Source organism: Rhineura floridana, chromosome 3 (assembly GCF_030035675.1).
Source record: "Rhineura floridana isolate rRhiFlo1 chromosome 3, rRhiFlo1.hap2, whole genome shotgun sequence".
Lineage (NCBI taxonomy): Eukaryota > Metazoa > Chordata > Lepidosauria > Squamata > Rhineuridae > Rhineura > Rhineura floridana.
Window position 1 is genome coordinate 74105727 of NC_084482.1, and position 26564 is coordinate 74132290.

Consider the following 26564-nt stretch of genomic DNA (forward strand, 5'->3'; position numbering starts at 1 on the left):
AATCCTGCCTAGATAACTCACAGGGAATTCCAAGAATCTCACAAAGAGGGGCCTGAGAAGGACGGAGTAATCAGACTTCTCTTCAAGAAGAAGCATCAACTTCTCATTAAGCCACGTCATGCTGGAGGCTCAGGGACATACTTTGGTGTCTTCCAAAATGCACACACTCACTAAGGTCAACACACACTGAGCCCTGTTGTGAGCCTCTCAAGCAACTGCATAATAGCAAGTATGTACTTTAATCCATAGCCAAAAACCTATAAAATCCTCCGTGGCGCAGAGTGGTAAGCGGCAGTAATGCAGCCAAAGCTCTGCTCACAGCCGGAGTTCGATTCCAACGAAAGGCGAATCTCCAGTAAAAGGGGTCAAGGTCCACTCAGCCTTCAATCCATCTGTGGTTGGTAAAATGAGTACCCGGCATATGCTGGGGGGTAAAGAAAGGCCGGGGATGGAACTGGCAATCCCACCCCATATATACGGTCTGCCTAATAAACGTCGCAAGACGTCACCCTAAGAGTCGGAAACGACTCGCACTGTAAGTGCGGGGACACCTTTACCTTTTATAATGCATTTATGGCAGGATGACCTTCAGGTTGGTTTAGTTTCTCCCTCTATGACTTGAAGTAAAGTCAAATGTCTCAGTGGAATTACAGAGTGTCCCAATATCCCTCCCACAGCTCCTCTTGCTTTCCTGCCTCCCTCTTTTCCTGGGAGAAGTCCTTGAACTTACTGTCAGTGAAGAAGACGTGGGCAGCCTTGTATGCAAAGGTAGGGCCCCCTTTGAAGTCATTTATCAGAGCGTGCACCGACTGCAAAAGGAAAACAGCTTGTTAGCAACAGTCATATCCATACCCGAGCTTTTGCCACTAGCATCTCTCCCCATGGCTTCACAAACAGTGATACTTCAGTCCTACAAGGACAAACAGAACTCTGGGAGAAACAGATTCACTGACCTATGGGAATTATATGGTGCCTACAGGGGCTTCAGGAAACAGTGGCAGGCAGCCAATGATATTTGCCCCACTTCTCCACATCCCTTCCCATCAACTTCCTCCCTTTCTAAGTAGTCGGCAGAAAGCTATCCTCAAGGCCTCCAACATGCCACACACTGGCATGAGGAACTAGGGGACTACGATGAGATTTCCTCTCTACCGTCAAGTGGGATCTGGAGATTCTCACAGATTCAGTGTCTGCCCCAGGATGCAGAGATTAAAGACCTACCGTCTCAATGGGGCTGATCAAGTAGATTGCTTCCAGGCTGGGGAGGGGCTCTCGGCGCTTGTTAATATCCTCAATAACTGAAGAGAATAAATGTATATCAGATGTGTGAATTTGGGATGGATGAGAGAGAAATAAAGAAGGAAGACAGACAATTCCGTGGAATTATGCTGACTTTCATTTGGATGGTGGAAAAAGAGAGTGAGAAAACACCAGAGGAGAAACAGATGTATAGACCAAGAGCATGAAAGTGCCATGAGAAGCAGATTGCTGTTTTGTCCCAGGGTTACACTAAACCACACCTTGCAGGTCTGGCTTGCTTTGGTTTTTTGTATCACTCACAGGAATGGAAGGGAGATGTTAGCACCAGAAAGAGGATGGGAGCATCTCCCCAAAGTGATAAGAACCTTTGCTCACAAGATTAAACAGAGCATAAGAGGTTCTTGATCAAGTCACTCACTTGTGATTCCTTCAGCCAAAAGATCTGACATCTTAAAACAGGATGAAAGAATGCGGGTGCTGGGATGATCCATAATGAGTACCTGCGGGGACAAAGAGAGAAAGAATGAAGGGAATGAAGAAAATCAGGTGGACCACAAGGAAGCCATTTTTAAAGAAGGAGATGAGATTTTTTAAAAAATGGTAAAAAAAGGCATCATGGCAGAATCAACAGGTTCACTCTGGCTTCATCCCACTTCCTTCTGTGCCCTAGAATTATTAACCCAGCTATCTTGCTCTACCCAATTCCATTATAAGGCATTAGGCTCAACTTCCTTTCTAGAACTGAGCATAGAAAACTAAACTACAATGTCAATTTTCATTTCTTACACAACTCATTTCATATTCCAAGAATCAAAGTGGCCACAGCAGCATGGGGTAGCTAACTGGGAAAGTGGGGAGAGGAACCACTGTGGACTGTCAGAAATACATTTTACTTGAAACAAAGGATGTTGGATTAAATAGTTCCAAAGAGAGCAAAGATAAAGTGAATACACTTCACACGTAATACTGACTCCTACATTCTGGATTATGGGAGCTCCAGAGGATTTTTAAGGACAGGGATAGGGAACTGGTGGAATCCTATGACATCTGGAGGGCCAATTGCCATTCATCCCAGCCAGCATGGACAACAGACATGGATGATGGGAGTTGGAGTCCAATGACATCTGGAAGGCCACAGGTTGCCCATCCCTGACCTAGGAGTGTAAGATCTTTTCATTTACATTGGAGTGAGCTCTATAGAACATATCATTACAGCTGTAATGACTTCTCACAATCCAGCTTCCTGATGAGGGGAAAAATAACTCCCAGGTCTGCTTTCTACTCCAAACAAGGTTTTCAAGTAGTACAACACATAATCAGCCAGATCAATCATATTTGCAGTCTACAGGGGTAACAATGTTTAGAAAGAACCAACAGTTTCCTTTCATGGAAAAATAAATCAGAAAAGATATGGAAGTCAGCAGTATAGAAGGTCACGGTAAGCCCTTGGAGAAGCAACGGAGCAGAGCCAATTCCAGTAACCTCTTTAGTCTGTTGGCAGCCAGTAATTTCATGCATGACCCGGCAAGTATCTTCTTATGTCAGCAAAAGTTATGGGAAGCTCTAGGAACCTGATTACCATGGTGAGGGATATCAAAAGCCTAGCAAACACATGCCCCACGTCATAACTGCACACTTGCTATATTGCAGGTTAAGTTGGGGACACAGATGATCTGAATACATTAACAAATATGGCAGTGCCCAGAGACACAAATAATTGTTGTTAGTGGGCTGTATGACAGATCTTAGCAATATATACCCTGTGGACTAACTACATGCAGCTCAGACCTGGGCCTGCAGCAGCATTTCTTACCTTCCATTCTCCTTCCTTCTTCATGCTGTGGATGACATCGGTCAGGATTTCTGAAAGGTGAAGGAGAGCCTGAGTTAGCACCAAGAGCATCTTCCAGATGCAATTAGAAAAACTGGCTGATTCCTTTGCCAGAGTCATGGGGAATGCCTCTCACTGCCCCAGTGCAGACCTCTTATGCGAGTGCAATAAGCAGAGTGCATGTAGTGTTCACAAAAGTCAAAGTGGGAATGCATCTGCTATGATTAACGCATCCTCTCCTGCTAAGCCCTCAGAGCCACTGCCCTTTAGCTTGGTTTTTGGGCACTGGAGCAGAACTGAACCCTTCACCTGATGATGCAGTTGGTTGTCAGGGTCTGGAGGTGAAAGAGAAGGATTTGGGGTGAGCAGGAACATAGCAAGCTGCCTTAGGGAGCATCAGGCCATTGGCTTATCTGGCTGTCTACAGGCACTTGACTGGATGTAGCTTTCAGGCTGGTCTTTTCCAGCTCTGCTTGGAAACTGAACCTGGAATCCTTTGCATGCAAAGCACGTGCTCTACCCACTGAACAACTGCCATTTTCCATTTCAAACTGTCTAGGACCAGGGTGGTTTTTTTAAAAAAAACACCATGCCTACTCCCATATAGAAGTGCCTGGATATCATCATCAGAGGCTTGATTCAAGTTACCCTTAGGAGGTGAACTGGGGGAGAGGAGCCATGAGGAGCAGCACCTTTTTAGTGGTAGTCCCCCAAGTATGGAACTCTGCCTTTATCAGATCATCTCGTGTCCTATTTGACAACATTTTGACACCAAATGCTTTTAAAGAGACTGTTCCTGCTAGAAAACACTGCTTAATTGTTAACAGCTTTTTCGTTGTTTTAAGTGTATATTTGAAAATATTTTATTCAAAAGGTGGGACTGAAATGTTTTAAATGGATAGGATGAGTCCCCTAACATGGCATTCCCATTTTATGGATGGTACAGAAGTCAAGCACATCAGTCGTCATGAAATTATGCAGACACTTCTCTCTAATCAGTGCAGGATCTGCATTCTCCATCCTTTCATATTTACTTTAGCTAGGAACTAAAAACATATTAAAACTACAAAGATCCTTAGCACCAACCCAAGACCTGCAGGTGCTCTGCACTCCTGCAAAATTATACTTTGAGGATGCTGGTGGGAGAGAAGCCAGGCTCACCACAAATCACAAATCATGAGGTTAACTGTTCTTTATAGAGGATTGGCAGGTGGAGAGCCAACAGTACCCAGAACTGCAATGCCAGTACGTCTTGAACTGTTCTCCAGAACTGCTTACCAGGAAGGCCAAATAAAGGCAGTTTTAAAAAAGACATAGTAAGTGCTGATTCATACATTACTGGCACAGCGTGGTTGCAGCTTACTCGTGCCTAGAAGCTAGGCTGCCCTGGTGATGTTTGAGCAAACAGATCATGGAAGAGGCAGATTGTGGGGGAGTCTCTTATGTCCAGCACCACTGGCACTGGGAACCCATTTCAGCCCAAGGAACTTTGCCAAACTTCAGGGGCCTGCTTTCCAGTGGCAGGCATGAAGAGTGGGCAGAACAAAGCACCTCTCCCCAAACGAAAAGTGCATAAACCTCTACCCCTCCCAAATTGTCATGAATGCACACACTATCAGACACCAGGACCACAGCACTCACTCACACACTCACTCACACCCACACTCACACACACCCACACTCACACACCCCCACACCCACACCCCCACCCCCACCCCCACACCCCCACCCCCACACCCCCACCCCCACACCCCCACCCACACCCCAAAGTCATAAAAGCATGAAGTTAGGCATTCCCAGTCAGTAATTGCAGCCCTTTCTCGTCCAGCACTGGGGTGCAGGTGGCCAGAAAGGTCCCACTGTTTGCTCTAAGTCAGTGCTTCCCAACCTTTATGTGTATGGGACCCCCATTATAAGCTCAAAAAAATTAATGTTCCCCCCACGGTAATTGTAATTTTAGTCTCTGTTACAGGAATACCCCGCATTAACGTACGCAATGGGTCCAGAGCAAATACGTAAACCGAAAATGTACTTAAAGTGAAGCACTACCTTTTTTCACTTGCGCCGCCACTCTGCCACCTCTCCTTCACGTGGAGCCTCAAAGCCCCAGGCTAAAGCCTCTGCTGCTGTGCTACCGCGCCTCTCAGCTGATCACAATCATGCCTCCCAGCTGATTCACAGTGGCACGGTCGCGTCTCTTTCCACCCCCCACCGAAAGAACAGGCCACAACCAAAGGTTAAGTGTCCGTTCTTGCAAAGCAAAGTACGTAAACAGGGGAATGGTGCTACTGTAAGCATGTCTGTACTCGCGAGCGTCCGTAAAGTGAAGGTCCATATAGCGGGGTATTCCTGTAATTGAAAAAATGGTGCGTAGCAAAATCACACCTGCAAATATCCCTTTCCATTGAAAGCTCCCTGCAGACAGGAAAGTGTTGCTTTCTTTTCTTAATGCAAAGATCCAATCAAATTGGTATACCCTTCCCCCCCCCATCTGAAGATGTACAGTCCTGTCTCCCAACACCAGTAAGATCCAGGTTCAAATCCCCACCCAGCCATGAAGCCCACTGGGTGACCTTGGGCCAGACACAGGGCTCATCTACACATGGTTTTAGTGTGTGTCTGGTGGTACTTGCATCCCCTTTTAATTCACATGGTTACATGATGTTACTGGCAAACAGAAGCTATCACAGTTTCCCCCCTGTAAATCCATCCTAACCCAATTCTCCGATAATCCGAAAAGGGAAGGAAAAAATGTCTTTGCTCTATATCTCTAGGGCTTGCAGATGCTTTGCTCAGATGCTTTTAGATGGGTGTGTCAATTGTTCTCCTCTTCATGCCCACTCCCTCTTCCTCCTCCTCTCATTTCATTTCCTGTGGGCTGAAGAAAAACCTGCTTCTCTCTCCCATTTTGCAAGCTTCTTTTATGTTGCTGCAAATGGTGCCTTTATTTTCTCCCCCCCCCCACTTGTGCACAAAAGCATAACACTGCTCAAACAAAGGTTTGTATCTCATCCGTTTTGTACCAGTGAAAATACAAATAATCATGCTTCTGGATTTTTTTTAAAATGAAACTTACTGGTAGAACAAACTGAGCATGCTCGGTTGCCAGGTAAACAGAGGGAGTGGGGATGTTAAATTAGAGGGCGTGGTCTTTAGGAAACTGCATGATTGATGCTTCCCCTCTCGTGTGACTAGAAAACACCATGTTTGCAACTGGCATTGATCCTTTACTGTAGATGGTGCAAACAGAAAGCAGAGGTAAAAACAGCGTCTTTAGCATTAAGTTATCCTCCCATGTGGATAAGCCCACAGTCTCTCAGCCTGACCTATCTCACAGGTTGATGTAAGGATAAAATGGAAAGGGGGGGAAACATATGCACAATTTTGAGCAACTTGGTGGAAATGTGGGATATAAATGCAATAATAAACAAATAAATACATTTCAGCTGCTGTATGTGGACCCCAGTCTCAGCTAACCTGCTGAGCTTTTTTAATAATAATAATAATAATAATAATAATAATAATAATAATAATAATAATATAAAAGAAGCAGCAATGTGATAGTGGTGGGGATGCTATATTGTGAAGACAAAAGGGTGGATAGATTGAGAAGAGGGTTAGTGCTTTTAGGCCTTGGGATGATCATCAGAACTGATGACTGGGTTAGCGTGCACTTGGGGAACAAGACTGGAGCAGAAGACAGATCAGCACATCCAAACACACCATGTACATTCAGGCACATGGGAGGGGGGAAGCCCTCACCTGCCGCAGCGTCTTGGAGAGAGAGATGGGGGGGTGGAGGATAGGTGGAAAAAAGGGGGGATGCTGGCATACACATTTAAGCCTCAGAGATGGGGGGCAAGCAAATCCTGAGCTTCCTCACTGCACCTTGGCTCCGTCTGGGCCAAAGGTGAGATCTGGACGGCTTCATAAATAAGAATACTTTTTAAAAGGAGGTGGCAGCGAAACAGGAGCCAAGAAAGGCAGGCAGTCTGGCTGGCTGTCAGGAAGGAAAGGGGAAAGCAGCCTTTCCCTGCAGGCTTGCTTCTTTTGCTTCACGAAAAGCCCTCTCTTCTTGTTCTGGGCAAGAGCGTCATCAGCAGCGAGGAGACGGGACTGAGAGGAGACATAAGTCAGCGATAGTAATTTCCTCTTCTTCCTGGTAGCTCAGCCTCCTTAGGTGTCTGCCACATGTTTTATAGGCAGATGCCTGCCTTCGGCACGCCTGAAAGACACTCTGGCGCTTCAGCAAAGTCCTCCCCTCTTGTTTGCAGCAAGGGGGAGGTGTCAACTGCAGCAGCAGTGGGGAGCATCCAGCATCCAGGGAGTGAAGCCTTTTTTAAAGAAAAATAAGTAATTCATTTCTTCACTGTTTGCAGCCCTCCTGGATTACTTCCTGGCCCCCGGGTTGGGAATCACTGCTCTAAGTGAAGGTGCTAGAGAGAGAGAGTTGGGAGAAATGCTGCCTTTTACTCTCATCTTAGTGTTGTGGTGCTTAGAGCTATGCTCTGCTCCCTTTTCTCTCAGAGAGCTCATCTCTGGTCTTAGTACTGTGGTGCTTAGATGAGGGATCCCTATAACATTTCTCATGCTGGGTATCATACTATGTCAGGTGATCGGCAGGTGGGTGTGGTTTGCCCTAAAGAGACTTGAGGGCTAAATAGAGAGGATTGGCAGGCCAAAGACTTTCCGCCACTGCTGAGAAACCTGCAGCCTTCCAAATGTTCTTGAACTACAACTACCATCATCTCTGATAACTGGCTGTGCTGGCTGAGCCTCACAGAAGCTGGGGCTGATAGAAGTTGTAGTCACCACCAGCACCATCTGGAGCTTCTCTATCCCTGTCCCAGGCAATAGCCATCCAGCCAGAGTGAGGGACAGACCCACTCCCTTTTGATAAAAGATACTGCCAGCCTAAGAGCATGTGATAATCACTGAGAGAAAATGGGGCCAATCCTTTGAGGCAGACAAGCTACAGACACACCATGAACACTGCTCAAACAAAAATGACTCAAAGTGATCTAGCAACCTCTATGTGAGAATTGCCTCTGATGAACGAGGGCTGGGGTAACTGTCTCTTTGGCATAAGAAAACGAGGCCCTGAGTAGGAAAGTCGCTTGAACAAAATGAGAGAAAATGAAGATGCTTCTTCCACAGCAAAATAATCTTCAGTTCCCCAGTTCACCTTGTGAACCCTCCCAACTGATCAGAACCCTGGTCCTGCACGATAGCTCCCTCCTTGCAACACTCCAGCTAATCCCTGGACACCAAAGAGCCAGGAGTCCCATTTTCTAAACTTACTCTGACCTCTAACAAATTGACAAATGGCAAACGTTTTCCCATGGATTAACTGAAAGCCCTTCCTGTGGCAGTAACTTTATGCCAGCTCAAACCAATCTCATGAACTGTAATGCTGAGATGTCTAATGATTCATTTAAAATCCAAACTGAAAAATGGATGGGAATGAGATCCTTACTGACAATCTGGAACACACATACACACACTCTTCATTTGGGGTTTTGAATGCAATATGGAGACTGATGCCACTAGCCAGCAGAAAACAGTGTAATGTAGAAGAGTTCATGCTGAAGGAGGCTATCAGACAGGCACTTGTTTCTTGGTTGTATGTGAGCAAATGTCATATGTTAATGAAAACTGCTAAATGCTTCCCAATTAGTTAAGACGCTCAATACTCCATATGCCCAGCACCAAAAACCACACAAACGTGACAAATGGGCATGTAGAATTAAAAAAACAGGAAAAAAAAGGTAAAGGTGTCCCTGCACTTGTAGTGCGAGTCATTTCCAACTCTTAGGGTGACGTCTTGCGACAATTAGTAGGCAGACCATATATATGGGGTGGGATTGCCAGTTCCGTCCCCAGCCTTTCTTTACCCCCCAGCATATGTCGGGTACTCATTTTACCGACCATGGATGGATGGAAGGCTGAGTGGACCTCGACCCCTTTTACCGGAGATTCGACTTCCTCCTTCCGTTGGAATCGAACTCCGGCCGTGAGCAGAGCTTCGGCTGCATTACCGCCGCTTACCACTCTGTGCCACGGAGGATCTCCGCAGAATTAATAACCTGTAATACTTGTTTAAAAGAATTGTGACAATCATCAGGGAATGTAAAATGAGGCTGTTAAAATGAAAATTCCTTGGAGGAATCCAGCTGCCAGAGGACTGATTGAGAAAAAGCAGTGAAAATTACACAAGGGGGATGCCAAGTCAGATAGACCCTGGATAGTTACTACCAAGCCCCCTGCCACATTTCCATAGGAAATGCAGTTAAAATGATTCTGAAGTTGAGATGGATAACGATGAGCAGTTCTGTCTCAGAAGCCATTCAATTAAAAAAAAAAGAATATAAAGATCAAAGCTAGAGTGAGATGCACTTTAGCAAGGCTCTAGTAGTGTGGCTAAGACACCAAGATGGAAACAAGTAGGCCCAGGTGGGACTCTCCCCTGCCCACACCCTTCTCTGGCCCTCCTTCACAGCCTCATCAGCATTTTTGCCAGGCTGGTATGTGTCCTTGAACTCCAATAAGACACTTGCTTGACTGGATAGAGGACAGAGAGGGGTATGCGCAGACATGCATGCAGAAACTACGCTTCTGTTTATGATGATGATGATTTATTACATTTGTATACCACTGTTTAAAGGTAAGCAACATAGTAATTGCTCCTGCAACATTTGCCTTGGGGCCCTCAGAAGGCTGCCCAGAAGGGAATGCTGCCCTTGAGCTGAAAAAAGGTTCCCCACTCCTGTGGGAGACTGGGATCAGGTTCAAATCCCCACTCAGCTGAGAACCTCATAAGACCAGTCTAAGCTACCCTCCCAGGGTTGTTTTGTGAATGTAAAATGGTGCATGAGTATGCATGTCCTTTGAGCTCCTAGGAGAAACAGCAGGATATAAACATAAGAAATAAACATTCATGAGGTGGCATTAAACAAGTCACTAATTTATAGTCTCAGCCCCTGCTGCAATACAGGAATACTGCAAATAACCCTGCAAGGTAGGCAAGGCTTACTGAGTTAAAGTGTTCGAAGTGTTTCATATATACCAAAGCACAAAGTGTAATTGTTGTTGTTGTTAATATTATTATTATTATTATCCTAAACACCAAATCAGTGCTGCTCCAAGGGCTTCATACAGATGTTAAACAGCATGGGGGACAAGATGGTACCCTGTGGCACCCCACAGCACAGCTGCCAGGGGGCCGAAAGACAGTCACCCAATGCTATTATCTGAGAACGACCCTGGAGATAGGATTGGAACCACTGTAAAACAGTGCCTCCAATACCCAGCTCACCAAGTCGGCCCAGAAGGATACCATGGTCAATGGTATCAAAAGCCTCTGAGAGATCAAGTAAGAGTAACAGGGTTGCACTCCCCCTGTCCTTCTCCCGATAAAGGTCATCCATCAGGGCGACCAAGGCCGATTCAGTCCCATAACAAGGCCTGAACCCAGACTGGGATGGGTCGCGATAATCTTTCATCCAACTGCTGCGCCACAACCCTCTCAATCACCTTCCCTAAAAAGGGGGTATTTGCGACTGGATAGTAGTTGTCACAAACCAATGGGTCCAGGGTAGGCTTTTTCAGGAGCGGTCAGATCACTGGCACTTTCAGGGCAGCTGGAACCACTGCCTTCTGCAATGATGCGCTGTCCACATTCTGGATCCACTCAGTCAAACTCCCTCAGCAAGCTTTAAGAAGCCAAGAAGGGAAAAGGTTGAGAGGACATGCTGCTGGCTGCATCATCGCAAGCACCCTGCCCATGTCATCAGGCCGTATCAACTGAAACCGTTCTCAAGTAGTTGCAGCAGACGTTGCACTGGACACCTCACTGGGGACTACAGTAGATGTGGATGGGGCATCAAGACTGCTACGGAGGCGAGCAACTTTACCTTCAAAGTGCCTTGCAAACAATTCACAGTGGGCCTCCAAAGGGTCTAAAACTCCATTTCCTGGAGTTAATGTCAACAGACCCCTGACAATACAGAAAAGCTCCACTGGACGGCTACTTGAACATGCGATGGTGGCAGAGAAGTGGGCCTTCTTTGCCGCCCTCACCACTGCACAGTAGGCACAGTTATGATATTTTACTTTTGCCTGATCAGCCTCACAGCACATCTTTCGCCACTTGCACTCTAGCCGTTGTCCAGCCTGTTTCACTGCCCTTAGCTCACTGGTGTACTAAGGTGCAAACCAGGCTCCACAGTGCCAGATAGCACACTCAAGGGCAACCTTGTCAAGAGCCCAGTGCACCTCGCTGTTCCACAGCACGACAAGGGCTTCAACAGGGTCATCTGCTCTATCTACTGGGAACTCCTCCAGGGCTCCAGGGGCGGACCATCTTAATCTGTCCACCACTGCTGCAGGGGAGGATCAGAGCCATAAGCCATAACTTCACCAGGAAGTGGTCTGACCATGACAATGGAGTGATATCCAGCCCTCCATCTCCAGATCACACCTTCCTCCATCTGGAGCAAAAACCAAGTTGAGGGTGTGCCCAGCACTATGCGTCGGACCAGTGCCAACTTGAGACAGCCCCAAGGTCGTCATGGAGGCCATGAAGTCCCGAGCCGGAACACTAGAGGAAGCCTCAGCATGGACATTGAAATCACCCAGCTCTATCGTTCTGGGCTCCTCCAATACCACAGCTGAGATGGCCTCCGCCAGCTCAGTCAGAGAAGCTGCCAGGCAACAGGGTGGATGGTACACCAGCAGCAACCCTAGTTTACTGTCTCCTTGGCCCAACACCAGGTGCAGGCCCTCACAGCCAGCTCTACGACAGAGTGGTTTCCTGGTGATGGAGATGGAAGTGCTGTAAACCACAGCAACTCCTTCCCCCTCCCCCGTCCCTGCAGCCTGTGCTGGTGTTGCACCAAGTATCCTGGTGGGCAAAGCTGGGTCAGATCAACTCCTCCTAGCTCACCCACCCAGGTCTTGGTAATGCACACCAAACCAGCACCTTCATCTGTGATCAAATCATGGACGAGTGTGGTCTTATTGTGTACTGATCTGGCATTAAACAGCAACACATACAGGCCAGCGGGCACAGCAAGTGGGACTTACTCCCAGGTAAGTGCATATTGGAATGCAGCCTAAGTCAGAATAGATAGATCCAGAACATCTGAGGGGATGAGAGCCTGAGTGAAAAAGCAAACTACTGTGGGCAATTCCTATCAGCACCAAGTGCGAAAGCTAGGCAAGTGAATCTGTACGTCCGTGGAAAAGCAATTGGTGAAAAAAAGTAGAAGATGACACCAGAAGAATATAAAAAACTGGTGAAAGTAACACAAGCAAAAACATATTAGAATCAACCTCCTATGTCAACCCTGTGGCTAGGTAATTTGTCAAGATATAATTATTGATTGGGCTTAAATAAATAAATAAATAAATAATCTGCTGTTTATCACATCTGTATTGAGCATTTAAGTAATATGCTATAGGATCTGCCATTTAATAAGTTAATTTAATATCTGTTATCTATTAGAATTTCTGCTGAGAAACACAATCTGTTAGCACTATACATTTCAGGCTTGTTAAATAATAATTTGATTTCATGTTATCACTTATGCCTTTTCCTTGACAAGAAGCTAAAGCAAGTACCTAAACCTCTTCTGGACCTTGACACTACAGGAACTCAGAGACTTTGCTTTGAATCCTGGTCTTCCCCCATGACTTGCAAAATATGGTCCTGTAACCAAACCTCCAAAATGTGGCCCTGCCCCTCAGCAAGATTGAGGAGCTCCAAATTATCTTTGCAGCTCACAGATGAGGTCCATGATACCCAACTCCCTACACCACATATTAACAAGTGCCATTGATCACGCTGCACTTTTCAGCAGTGAATGGCCCTCTGAACGTCAGGACTCTACTGTAAGATAGTACCGATCAGATGAAGTCTGGGAAAACACAGTCAAGGTTTCCATGAACAGTTTTGGCAACATTTCCCAAATCTGTCTTTCACCTCTGCCCTTTATTTTTATTTCCTTCACATGTCTTTCTTACTATTTAAGAGTCCATTCCTGAACAGATCATGCTAGCTATAATCACGGTCATAGCCCCTGAGATATTAGTTGGGCAGGTCAAAGAAACTACCATGAGCAATTTCGACTGAACTAGCTTCTGTCCAAGAGACAAACTGCCCATTGCGCACTAAGTGTTTCTGAAGAAAAGCATCTAGAGGGGCATTTGGAATGAAGAAGCGGTGGGTGGAGTGATTCAACCTTTCCCCACCAGCCATTTCCTCCTCCTGAAAAATCACTCCCCATCTGTTTACTTTCCTCGGGGTTCAAAACACAGGTACACTTGGAACCTCATGGCCGGCGGGATGGGTGGGAAGAGAAGCAGTTGCAGGAGAGGGCATGGGGGACAAAAATGGCCTCCCCCCCAAGCCTCTAATTATGGGTTTCTCTCAAAGATACATCAGGAAAAGCAGTCACATGACTATTACATGTAATAATACGCAGTTTGTTTCTCAGCCAGAGTTAAGTCCTTGTTTTAACAACTTGAGGCACTGGAAAATGCTCTATGTCAATCATCCTGCTAGGATTAAAGTGTGTCTGCATTCTTCTATTAACGAAGTTGACTTCAGTATGAATTTGGTCAACTCTGCATCTGTTTTGTGAAAGACAGAAGGCTGCTATTAAACCCACACCTGACAGCTAGTATTGCAGCGTTTTTGCATCAGGCAACTTGATCAATAGAACAGAACAGATTAGTAGCTACACTGGATCTTTTTGGGTATAAAAGCATGCTTGGAATGCTCCCATTCCTGTATAATGGGCTTTAGATATCACCTGCTCTTGACATGCCCCAAGGCAAGGTCCAAGGGCACAAGATGAAGATGAAGCAAAGCAGGTTTGGGGCCAGTCAGTGACTGGATAGGAGACTTCTTGGGAATCCCACATATGAGACTTTTGTGCTCCACAGTGGGAAAAGATGGGATATAAATATAATAAAATTAATGGTTCCATCACTGTCCAAGGCATAGCGCCATAGTTAACCTGCTACAACAGAGAGCTTTTATAAAACAAGTTCTGCGCAATAGCAGCATCAACACTGTTCGCACAGCTAATCAGGGAAGCGCAGCCACATTTGCTTTCTCCAAGGACATTTTCAGTTATTGCAAAACCAGATTCATTACACTGGAACAGAATGTCTTCAGACTGATTTCAAATTATCTGGAAGTGATTACTGCCGGACAAGAAGAGTAGCGCTACTATTTTATTTGTTCAGTGCAGCTATTACATGCACAATGCAATCCTAAACATGTTTACTCCAAAGTAAGTTTCTTCCAAATTAATTAGAACTTACTCTCTGTTTAAGTACATTTAGGACTGTGGCCTTAATGTTCCACATCAAATCTCCCAGAATTAAGTAGCTACTCCTTGTTTGTTGAAGAACAAATGCTTTCAGGTGGCACAATATCTCATACCAGGCAGCAGCATCAAAACATAACAAAGTCCAAGGAAGCAGGTGCCACAGGCTAGTTATTTAAGTAGATGAGATTCTAACCAACCAGAGGGTATTCATCAAACAGAACCAAGTCAGAAACTAAGGTGGGTTTTTAAAGGCAGAATGAAGAAACCTGTGGCCTTCTACATGTTGTTGGACTTCAATTCCCATCAGTCCCAGCCAGTGTGATCAATAGGGATGATAGGAGCTGGAATACAATAACATCTGAAAGGCCACAGGTTCCCTATCCCAGCTTTGAGGTTAGAAAGGAGACACAGAGCTACATGGCTCTATGGAATTCATGTACGTGTAAGAGAAAGACTGATTTACCTAATATCGTGGAGAACATTTCCACTCTTCACAGATAACCATCTAATTGTAAGTCTCTTCAGTTTGACATATTGTCCTGATTCTAAATGTTGGATAATAGTAAAAGTAGCTAAATGCCCCCAGAGGAAACGGGGATAGCTAATGAGTTATCAATAACTGACATAATAATGGACTGCCAATCCCACCTACATGAAATCTTGTATTGAATTCAGAAGTAAAGACGGTGTATACAACAAGAGAACTTCTCCCATCAAGATCTGACCTTGTAATGTTGCAACAGACAAATGGCCTTCGCAGGGAAAGAAGGGTCAGGCAGTCTCCATCCCTTTACCACAAGTAAAGAAGCAGCACCCTTGAATCCACACAGGAACCAAGTTCCTCTAAATAAAAATTACATTTCTCCTATGTGTTTCAGTCAGGAAGACCCAAGTACTGTTGATAATGCAAAATTCACTTAGCATCTTTGAAAACCAAGCATAGACTGACCTAAAAGCCATGATAAAGAATTTGAGGTGGCAACCTGGGTTTGCTCCTATTGTGAGAAAGTGTTACCCTGAAGACAGAGATACAAAAAGAGGCTTAGGCTGCAATCTGCTCACACTTACCTGGAAGTGAGTTCCACTGAACTCAATAGAACACTTCCAGGTACTCATGCATATGAATGTACTGTAAGAACTGCTTGACACATGAGAGGCACCAGGTATCAGTGTCATCACATCAGCATCATTGCACATGCATGATGCACTAATGATGAAGTAATTCATAATGCAAAAACAACCAGAGGATCAGTCATTAGCCCTGTGTAATCTACCCGGAAGCAGCCTGTAGTCACACCTGTCCACAATGTTTGGTGCCAAAGATTTGGAAGTATTAATCTAGCACAGCTATTAGCATCCTAATTAGGGGACAGGGCTGACAACCGTGGATACTGGAGGAAACGGAAGACTTTGTGGTCCACATCTAGCGTCAACTGTGGGAATGAAACAAAATTACAGAATGGCTGAAGGCCTTGTTTCTTCATCTACCTTGAATGCTACCCAGTCAAATCGTAATTTCCAGAATGTGGACAACTGTCCACATTTTCACAGAGTGAATGGTACCACTGAGCATATGACAATAGGTGTATTTTTCAGCTGGAGGGAATCAAATTAATATTAAACATTAGTGAAAATTCTAAAAGCAGCCACATAATTGTCTCTTTTCTTTGATGTTTTCAAGGCAGCTGGGCAGGGATCCATTAACCATGTTTTAGGGACAAAATGCTTTTCCTCAAGTCTGAGTCGTTACTACAGTCAAAAACTCAACAGTCCTACAAGAAGCATGTCTTCTAAAGCAACAGAAAGCATTCAGTGTGTCCTGCGCTTTGCCAAGCAACAAAGGAGCAAATCCAAACTCAAGAGTCGATCTGCAAATACAAACACTCAATTCAGTCCTTAAACCCAGATACATGTAATAAACATTTGCAGACATGGGGCAACACCCTGGTAAACCTTGAACACTGTCTATCAGGATATCCAAGGCACACAATTAAATGGTCTCAGAGAACTGAGAAAAGCAGAGAAACTAAGAAAATTGCCTTGATCACCAACTGTACAAGACCAGCAAAATTCATTCTGCCTCCAAGTGAATCATTCCAGAGGGAAAAGCCAGTCCGGCCCTGATGCAACATCTTACAAATACCCGCCTTCCTCACACTTCAGGAAAAAAAAACTCTTGTAGCAGAACTGACCTTAACACTCAACAACAGTCCCAGTTATAAACATCCAACAACCATACTATAAAGAACCTTCAACCCAAGAACCCTTCATTCGCTATCAGTTTAGACCAGCAATTCTCAAAGTGGGCGGTAGTGCCCCCCTAGGGGGCGTTACAGCCTTTCAGAGGGGCGTTGGCGTGACTACAAACTTTAGGGGGGCATTTGGGTTCATCAGGGGGGCACTGACATTTGCCAGTCTGATGCGACAGTTGAAGTATTTATGTTTAATTTTATTTAATACATAAATCATTAATTTTAAACTGTTTTGTCCCCAGTTAGAATGTATTTAATAGTCTCAATTCATGGAAATAACACTATAAATAGTGTGTGCTCTTTAGTAAAGAAATTCTGAATAGCAGCCAGTGTCATATCAAGGAATGGGGATATTAGCCACGCCCCGGCACTAGGTAATGTTCCGATGCTGTCTTGGGGGATGTTGGAACCAATCACGAGAGAGTGGTTAATAAGCTGGATGTACTGGTGGAGGGCCCATTCTTCCAACGGATGAGTGCCGTGTGCAAACGGGTGACGCAGACCGTCAGTTATTCACTGGTTTTCTTCAGGAATGGGACACACTCACTACCCGTTGTTTCTGTGATGTTTAAATGAACTTTTTTTAATGAAACAATGCAAAATTTCCTGCTCTGTGGAGAAAAGCAAAACTTCTTTATATTGCCTTTCCATCTTCTTATCTAGTTGAACGAGGATTTAGTGCAGTGAATCGCATACTAGTGAAGAATCGAAACCGTTTGGATATTGTTAGTCGTGGTGACTTAACACTATTACTGTTCAAGTATACTCCAGATATTGTGGTTAGCCAAAACTCATCAAGTTCAAGGATCACACTAGTATTTTATAATAAATCTCATTTTATTTACTTTTCTATAACTATGTATGTATATTAATAAATCATACTAAGAATTCAATGTGTAATCTAAGTGCAATAAAAAGGCATGATAAAAATGATCAGTAACAATAATTGAAAATACCTTTTACGCATTACTCATATTTTAAGGGAAGAATAGGAAGCATTGGGATATAAATCTGAAGGGGGCGTTGGGCACAAAAAGATTTTGCAAAGGTGTGTTGGGTAAAAAAGGTTGGGTAACGCTGGTTTAGACAGTGCACAGGTTGCTCTACTAGGAGAGGGAGATATACAATGTGAAAGTTGGACAGTGAAAAAAGTGGATAAGAGAAAAATCAACTCATTTGAAATGTGGTGCTGTGCGCATACCATGGACCATGAAAAAGACGAATAATTGGGTGTTAGAACAAATTACACCAGAACTATCACTAGAAGCTATAATGATGAAACTGAGGTTATCATACTCTGGACACATCATGAGAAGACATGATTCACTAGAAAAGACAACAATGCTGGGAAAAACAGAAGGGAGTAGAAAAAGAGGAAGGCCAAACAAGAGATGGATTGATTCCATGAAGGAAGCCACAGACTTGAACTTACAAGATCTGAACAGGGTGGCTCATGACAGATGCTGTTGGAGGTCGCTGATTCACAGGGTCACCATAAGTCGTAATTGACTTGAAGGCACACAACAACAACAGCCATTTTGGAAACCCACAACAGTCCCTGGACGTGCTCTCCAATCTGATGTCTCAGTCTTCAAAGACAGCCACATAACACAGTTTATTTCATTTGTCCCAAATTTCCAATATCTGACTCCTCAGTAGTTATCACGGTGCAAGCCAATGGACTGTGCAGCGAACTAGTCAAGAGGGCCTTAATTCACTGGGTGAAAAACTGAACTACAGTGTTTTTTCTTTAAAAAACTTGACTGCATCCAATACTGTTGCTCACCTGACCTGAAGGCTTTCATTGGGAGAACAGGAAAGCAATTTTTGGCAGTTCCTCCTCTCTGCTGAAGCTTTTGCTCCCACAATCTGTTCCAGAGGGCTGGGGGACCCTGCAGAGCAGACTGGAGGGAGGATCATGGGGGCTGCAGGGAGAAGCAAAATCACCAAAAACTGCATTCCACCTCATTCCGCTGATGGATGCATCTGATGGAAGCATCAGATGAGCAACACTGCGAGATACAACTTGTTTGCTCCAAATACTTCTACATGACCAAGAGGAGAGAAAAAAACATTCTTGCCTGCTCAAGTGCTTGCATTCTTTATTTTTATTTTAAATCAGAACTGAGCCTCAAAAATTCTCAAAAAGAATCCTCTTAACCGTGTCCATATCACGTTTGACAAAAAAAGAGAACTGCATCTTTCTTATGGAGACCGTATATAGTGGAAGACCAATGCTTCCTGTTCTTAAGACACTGGATACTAATACCTATCCTCAAAACCTTTGAGGGTTTGAAATTTGATTTACCGTTTATTATTTCTGGTGAGAGTTTGGAGCAAACTGCTCAGAACAATTTTGAGGGCTCCTTATCACATTCCTACCATTTTTAAAGAAGTCTTAGCACTCAAAATGAGAACCCATCTGCACATTCTCAATTGTTGGCTTAAAACTTCAGCAAAGGAAGAATGCAAACTTTCAAAATGAGATCTTTAAGAGCAAACTGCAAGCAGTGAAAATAATAATGGCTCTTATCAGTAAAAGCTTCCTCTTAACTCCGGATCAATTCACATAAATATGATATATAAAATGTATACCACTTTCTACAGCAGTAAGTGCAAAGGGAAGATGTGTATTTTTAAACATGTAGTGTCCTCAATTAATTAATTGAAAATACATTATTATGATTCAACCAAGTTCTTCAATTGGCTGAAAGACTTACTAATTTGAAATGTTCTTTCCTTCCAGTAGTAACCACATATAACCGAAGAAGAAAACTGTCTATAAGCAAGTCCATAAGGTTCTGCTCTCAGGGTGTGTGTTTTATCTTTACAACTGTGCAGAGCACTGTGCACTGAGTTTGCTATTTATTAAGTTGTTTGGCTTTAGTAGATCTAGGAAGATTTGGTAAGTTCCAGAATGAAACCTCTCCCAGCAACTGCAAAAAGGAAGAAAATGTGAGGGTCTTGTAATGCTTTCACTTAAACCACCTCCATCTCCTGCTCTCTTTGTAAAATGCAAGGATTATGTAGCTGTTTACATGCCCAGTAGGAATCAAAGCAAACCTAAAGTGCTCAATGGCCTTTGCCCACAATGAATTTGAAGAACTGAACTTTATTCTGGCTGGGAGCATTTGCTTAAAGGCTCACCTCTGCTAAGGGTTCACTGTATGACTTCTAGTAAGTTTCTTTCTTAATCTTAGCCCCCCATCTGTAAATGATAATACTATTGTTGTACATCTCTCACAGCACTGTTACTGGCACAACAGAATGGTGTAAAACAAACTTCCAATTAAGAGTGCTGAATAGTACTCGTTGTGGGTGAGTAAGGATGCTTCTTGTTCTTTTCCTATGGGAGGGCTTTAATTGGGTCACAGGCACAGGCCAGAGGAAGCTGTCTAGAGTTTGAAGGGCAGGGATTCTAAAACAGTAGTAAGAGCAAAGAGATTATCATTTTCCTATCAGGCACACTTACATAAAACCATGCCCAGTTGCTACATAATGTATGGAACAGCACAGTGATGTCAAAAGACTAATAAGTATTCGCAGATTGTTCAACAGTTTCAAAATTAGCCAACTACTAATACAATTAGCCAAAGTAATTGGCTAATACAAAATCAGCCAATTACTAATACTAATCACCATCTTGGAACACTTCCACGCTCAAGCCTTCTTGCACATAAGGTTGTTGCTTTTCTGTTTTTAGTTGCCTGCAGCAGTACAATGGACCTTTTGATTTTATCTTTTCAATCACTTGTTGTGCCCCACTTAGAAAACCAGTTTAGAAAGCAGCATATAAATTGTTGGAAAATAAATAAATAAACAATATTTTGCTTCCACACCATTATCTTTTGACTTTTCTTTGGTCTGATGCTGTTTCCTGTCCATCTCAGTGGGTAGAATGTGACGTGATTCATCCAGAATTCAGACTATTTGTTCCTGCCACCACTCCCTTCATCTCTACCACTGAACCACCCACGTTTTCAGAGTGTGCAAGTGTTTCATACATAAAAACCAGACAAAAATACAGTATTTCAGATTTCAGAAGTCTCATTTGGCCAATGTAGCAATTGATTTACTTGATCACTTTTCCAACCCTCTCCACCCCTTTGTTCCTTGCCACTACAAGCAGGCAGAGATTAGAACACATACGTACAGCATCCCTAAAATGCAGCCACTCTGTATAACAAGCACCACACCAACAGAAATTTGAGCAACCTTTCATCTTCTCCCACACAACAAAGTTAAGGCACATTAGCATGAATTTGTTTTAACCTAACCTTATTTCAGCATGTTTACATAAAACTAGCTTTACAAGATAACTAATATTGTATCATCTGCCTTGCATAACTTGGGACCAACCGGCTGCCAAGCAAGAAATAGCCCAGCCTTCAGCATGCTTAATCAAGAATAAGTCCACAGCATTTACTCCAAGGTAATTGTGCATACGACTATAACCTAAGTCCTGAATTTAAAAAAAGCATTGGCTATCAAACATCTGGTTTTAACTGTGAGGAAAGAGAGGTAATCTGTATTATCATGTGAACAAGGAGTAACAAGCACCCCTGTCCGATCCTTACCCTTGACATACACTTTTGGCCAGATCTAGGATGCTGCAGTTCTTACAACCTGCCCCAGTTTCTGGCTTACCATCAAAGTTTTCAGAGTAGAAGAAACTGATAGCTACAAGCAGATTGTGAGTAAACTGTTCCTCTCTGGGTTGTTACACTTGAAGGAGAATGTTGGCAAATTTGGAAAAATTTAACGAACTGTTAAGATAATGAAAGAGAAAGTAAAACATATAGGATATCAAGAAACCAAGTATATTTAGCACAGGGGAAAAAAGAGTAAACAGAAAGACTTTTGGCAGTTTTCAGATATTTAGAAGATCATAATCATCTAGCCACTAAGGATCAGGCAACAAGAAACAGCTTGAAATGACAATACACAGTGCTTAAGAAAAAAGAACAGTTTAGCAATTAAACAAAATGGTAATACTCTTTAAAGTTTACACTTGAAAAGCTGAAGAGACATCTTTTCGGGAGGCGGGGTTCTAATGCACATTTCGTGATCTCACAAGGTTAGAAGCAGACTGCATTAGTAATGCCCGATCACTTAATTCATAAAAAGGAGCTGCACAGGGGAAGATGATAAAATAATTACGCGCCCCTGGTTTAAAAAACAGCAATTTGAGTTTTGAAGCCCGGTTCTCTCCCATTCCAACCTCACTGGGGAGGGAGGAGAGAAGAGGCTAGGCAAGGCAGCCCTGCCTTCATCCGGAGGTGGTCCTATCAGAGAGGCACCTGTGACTACGACAAGAAGTGTACAGATTTCATGTGTGACCCTTCCCGCGGAAGGCACGATATAAGGTCAGGAGGAGGAAAAGAGGGGCACCAACTCCCCAACAATGACAAATACACGCGTTCCCCTATGACGGGGCACAGTCGCTCTCCGCGATCGAGTGAAAGGCTGTGTGGAATAGAGGGAACTACACCCTTTCGTCCTTCTCCCTCGCGAAAGCCATGATTGACTCTCTCTCTCTCTCTCTCTCTCTCTCACACACACACACACACGTATAAACAGGATCAAAGACGTGCGTGTTATATCCTCAGTAAGACCCTCTCCCGCTGCCTCTCACACTCACTCTCGCCCACTATAGCCTTCAGCCCTGCCGGCGCCATGACCCCCGAAGTCCCGCTTCGGCTCCTACTACTCCGGAGGCCGCTGCTTCCGCGTCTGCAAGCGGGCGGAGCCGACCTCGGGACTCGCCCCTCCTCAGCCTGCCCGCGGGAGACACACCCCTTAGGTGAAGTATGCTCTTGCCTCCTCAAATGATGGTGCTACAGCGAGGTGCAGCCCGAGTCTACGCATGCTTGCTCGAACGGTCAGCCTGTCCTGCTCAGCACAAGGTGACATGACCGCTTGCAGCTTGCAAATAAGTTCCATTGAACTCAGTGCGTAAGTCAACTCGGGCTACAATCCTGTTTCCGGACTTTGTTTGCGAGGGAAAAAAAAGAACCGCTTCACGCAGCGGCCTGTGGTTGGCGCCAGACCGTACACACAGAACAGGACGTAGAGAGAGGCGCATCTTCCAGCACGCAGTGGACACGTGCCATTGAACAGTGACCAATCATGGCTTCTTTCCACACCTTGTGTCTGCTTATCCACATGGGAACATAACTTCCCGCTAAAGACACTCTTTTTGCCTCCGTTTTGTTTGCACCGTCTACAGTAAGGGATCAATGCCAGCTGCAAACATGGTGTTTTCTAGTCACAATGGAGGGGAAGCATCAGTCATGCAGTTTACTAAAGACCATGTCCTCTAATTTAATATTCCCACTCCCTCTCCTTACCTGGCAACTGAGCATGCTCAGTTTGTTCTACGAGCAAGTTTCATTTAAAAACAAGCTGGAAGTATGATTGTTTTTATTTTAACAATACAGATGAAATATAAATCTTTGTTTGAGCAGCGTTATGCTTTTGTGTGCAAGTTGGGAGGGAAAGAAAATAAAGGCACCGTTTGCAGCAACATAAAAGAAACTTACAGAACGGGAGAGAGAAGCAGAGTTTCTCTTCATCTGACAGGAAATGAAATGAGAGGAGGAGGAGGAGGAGGGAGTGTGCCTGCAGAGGGGAACGATTGACACACCCACCTCAAAGCATTGCAGTGTGGATGAGCCCTAAGAATCAGAGTGGGCAGGAGGACAGATCATAAGGAACAGCAAGGGCTCCCATAAGTGGGAGGGAGTACATCCACACACATACCCAAATAATTATTTGTAAGGCTATATTAACCTATCTTCTTTGAAAAGGATCAGACATACATGGTGAAGTGGGAACAAAACAAACCGTTTTCCAGAGAATTGCAGGTGGAAATGGCTAGAAATAGGGCTGAAATCATTAGTACATTAGGTGATGCTTTTGAATCTATTTGGCAGCTGTATCACAGATTAAAATGAGAGCCATTTAAAGTCAACCAGACCCCTACCTACTCTGACCACCAGACATAGCACATTTTTGCTGCTCAGCTCTTCTTGTAGTTTCCTCTCTACTGTCCAGCTTCTGAAGGATGTGAACAGAATACTCATGCAGAGATCAGGTGGGCTGGGGATGCTCTGGGCAGGCAAGGGAAAAACATCAGGTGACCTTACTCTCCTCTGTCATTCTCATCTCTTTCAAGTATCCTGCAACATAACAAGAAGAGCAAAGCACACATACCCCCAGAGTGCCACAGCAGCTTTAATACTAACTGTGGCAAAGGCATTCATAGATGTTTGCATGATTGCAGTCAAGGGACAGACTGAAGAAGCGGCCTGAGTCCATTAGCGTACTTCCAACTCATGCCTACTTCCTTCATCAACCTGATATAGTAGGCTACTGCTACCTATTAAAACTCATGCTACAACAATCCAGTTAGTCTCTGCAATGCTGCAGTATATCCTGAGTCCTGACTTCTTGCTATGGGTGAGCGACACAGGACTATGCATCCAAACAGACCATTTTAATTCGACTGTGATACATTCTAACTGTATTCTTTTATAATTTACTTTAGATCCTTAATATTTATTCTTCAGTTTCAGTTAACTGCCCAAGATATACATCTGTATAGAAAAGGTGTAGGTGAGTGAGGGACTTACCTATACCTTTTATACTTTTTTATATGCATAATGTTGAGCTATAGTTGGCTATATTTGTTCTTTGCTTGTAGGTCGCACTAATTGTTTACACATTATCTAGGAATGCTAAAGGAGCACAACAGCATTTTACTGATAAAAAATTACATTTACCACTGCAGAAGACACACACACACACTCCAATTTATGGTTTTCATGGTAAGCATTCAGAGGGGGTTTATAATTTATTTATTTATTTATATTACATTTATACCCCGCCATTCATTCACCATGAACAGTGGCGTCACTAGGGTTGGCGTCACCCGGTGCGGTAATTCATGGTGTCACCCCCATGGACCTCCTCCCGTACCAGATCATACAGAATCCTTAGTAATTTTTTCTACTAATGTTACTCGTAAATCGTAATTCCCATATATCACTGAATGTAATGGCAATAGTAGTGACATAAACAACTAGCAAAATTAAAATTACACCTTTAAATTACAATATCATACACACAGCCCAAATTCTTGCTCTTATCACTAATGGGAGTTAATTATCTTGCATATGCCCATAGTAAATTTTCAGATACTTACAGACCCTCAGCAATTTTCAAGTGGTCTATGTAGAAGAAAAGTTTGGGAACCCCTGGTATAAGACATCTGCTTATGTCCCTATGCTGCTCTCACCCCTCATTTAGGTGCCTGGGATGCTTGCATGTGGACATACCTCCTTACAATTATGGAAAGTGATTCTTAATAATAAGTCTCCAGACACAAAGTTACATAGGTATTTATCAGTTGTTTAGTAGAAAATTCAGAAGTGCAGAGTCCCTTCATGATAGTTGCAGCCACATACACCTTTTTTTGATCCTGGATTAAGAATGAGATCTTTGTCAATGCGTTCTCTCACAACAAACATCTCTAGGAGCCAATCAGCTTGTAAGTGGAGAGCGTTATCAACTGAGAAGAGTCTTCTCAGTGGTTGACTCACCTGCTTTCACTCTGATTGGCTCCAATCAGCAGGAAAGGCAAGGAAGCCTATTAGAAGACTCTTCTCAGTGACTAACACACTCCCTTTTCATGCTGACTGTAGGATGCTTGGAGACATAGGGACCCTGCTCCCAAAAAAGAGGGAAAAAACATGAAATGTATATACTTACCCAATTTATGAGATTTTCAGATAAACGGGTGGGGGGGACACCACCATTTTCTGACATTGCAATGAGGTTTTCTAGACACTGCCCAGGTCAACCAAACTGGCTTCACACTGATTGGCTGCAATCCTGAGTGGGCGGGGTTAGACTGAGCTACAAAGTGCTGTAAAGTACAGATTTGTTTTTAAAAAAGATTTAACAGTGGGGGGGGTGTCTGATGTTTTTATGTATATCTCGAGAACCGGACCACCTAGAAACTTTTTTTTAAAATAAAGATGAGAATCCGGGCCACCTAAGGGGCTAAAGGGGTGCCGGGTGGCATGCAAAGAATCTGGGTAAAACCCGGCTAACCTGGCAATATGGCAACCCTAACTACAACTCCCATCAGCCCCAGCCAGCATGGCCACTAGATTGGGCTGATGGAAGTTGCAGTTCAAACAAGTAATTTTTCTAAGCTCTACCCAGAAGCCCATGCTTCTGGCACATGTCTTTCATCCACCAATCAGAGGAGCAGAAGATTTCACCTGCTCCCTCTGTTAACAAACAGCTCACAAAATTCTCAAAACTTTAACAATCGGCTCTCGCGACCCCGAACGAGCCAGCACACCAGTGCCCTTGGGTTTCTTTCCATTTTTAAGAACAAAGGAATCTGCCTTATACTGCTGAGGCGATTTGGTGCCATCTATCTGAGTACTGATGAAATGGACCAGCACTGGCTCTCCAAGATTCCAGGCTATAGTCTTTTTCAGAAATTGAATTTTTGGCGTTTTCATGCAAAGCATATGCCCTACCACTGAGCTACAACTTTTCCCCTGTTTTAAAAAAATCTTTTACAATTGTTCTTTTCAATTCACTAAAGAATGCACATCGTACCTAGAGCAAATCCATACAATTCATTTAAAGCACATGCAACACATATTTGAAGCATATGAACCACACCACAGAATCATGGGAACTGTAGTTTGTTAAGGGTGGTGGGAACTATAACTGTGAGGGGGAAACTTCCCAGGATTCTTTAGGGGAAGTCGTGTGCTTTAAATACAAGTTGGATGTGCTTTAAACATATTGTGAGGATCTACTTAATCAACTTTGCCTGCATGTAAATTGTTTTAATTA

At 43.9% G+C, this 26564-nt stretch overlaps 1 protein-coding gene across 6 annotated transcripts in view; it reads right to left on the minus strand.

The window, feature by feature from the left end:
- Positions 1–22630, minus strand: part of STXBP2 (syntaxin binding protein 2) — a 47392-nt gene extending 24762 nt beyond the window's left edge. Inside the window, exons 1-5 of one of the 6 annotated variants that reach the window (XM_061616590.1) lie at positions 22503–22630; positions 3074–3123; positions 1679–1760; positions 1222–1298; positions 731–809 (exon numbers count right to left, since the gene is read on the minus strand). In XM_061616590.1, the coding sequence (XP_061472574.1) occupies positions 731–809; positions 1222–1298; positions 1679–1760; positions 3074–3097 (262 nt within the window). In that variant the 5' untranslated portion in view covers positions 3098–3123; positions 22503–22630. Of the gene's footprint in view, positions 1–730; positions 810–1221; positions 1299–1678; positions 1761–3073; positions 3124–20521; positions 20620–21691; positions 21711–22323; positions 22470–22502 lie in introns of those variants that run through there. The other 5 variants (XM_061616589.1, XM_061616591.1, XM_061616593.1 and 2 more) reach the window with 5 other exon arrangements.
- Positions 22631–26564: the final 3934 nt, after the last annotated feature.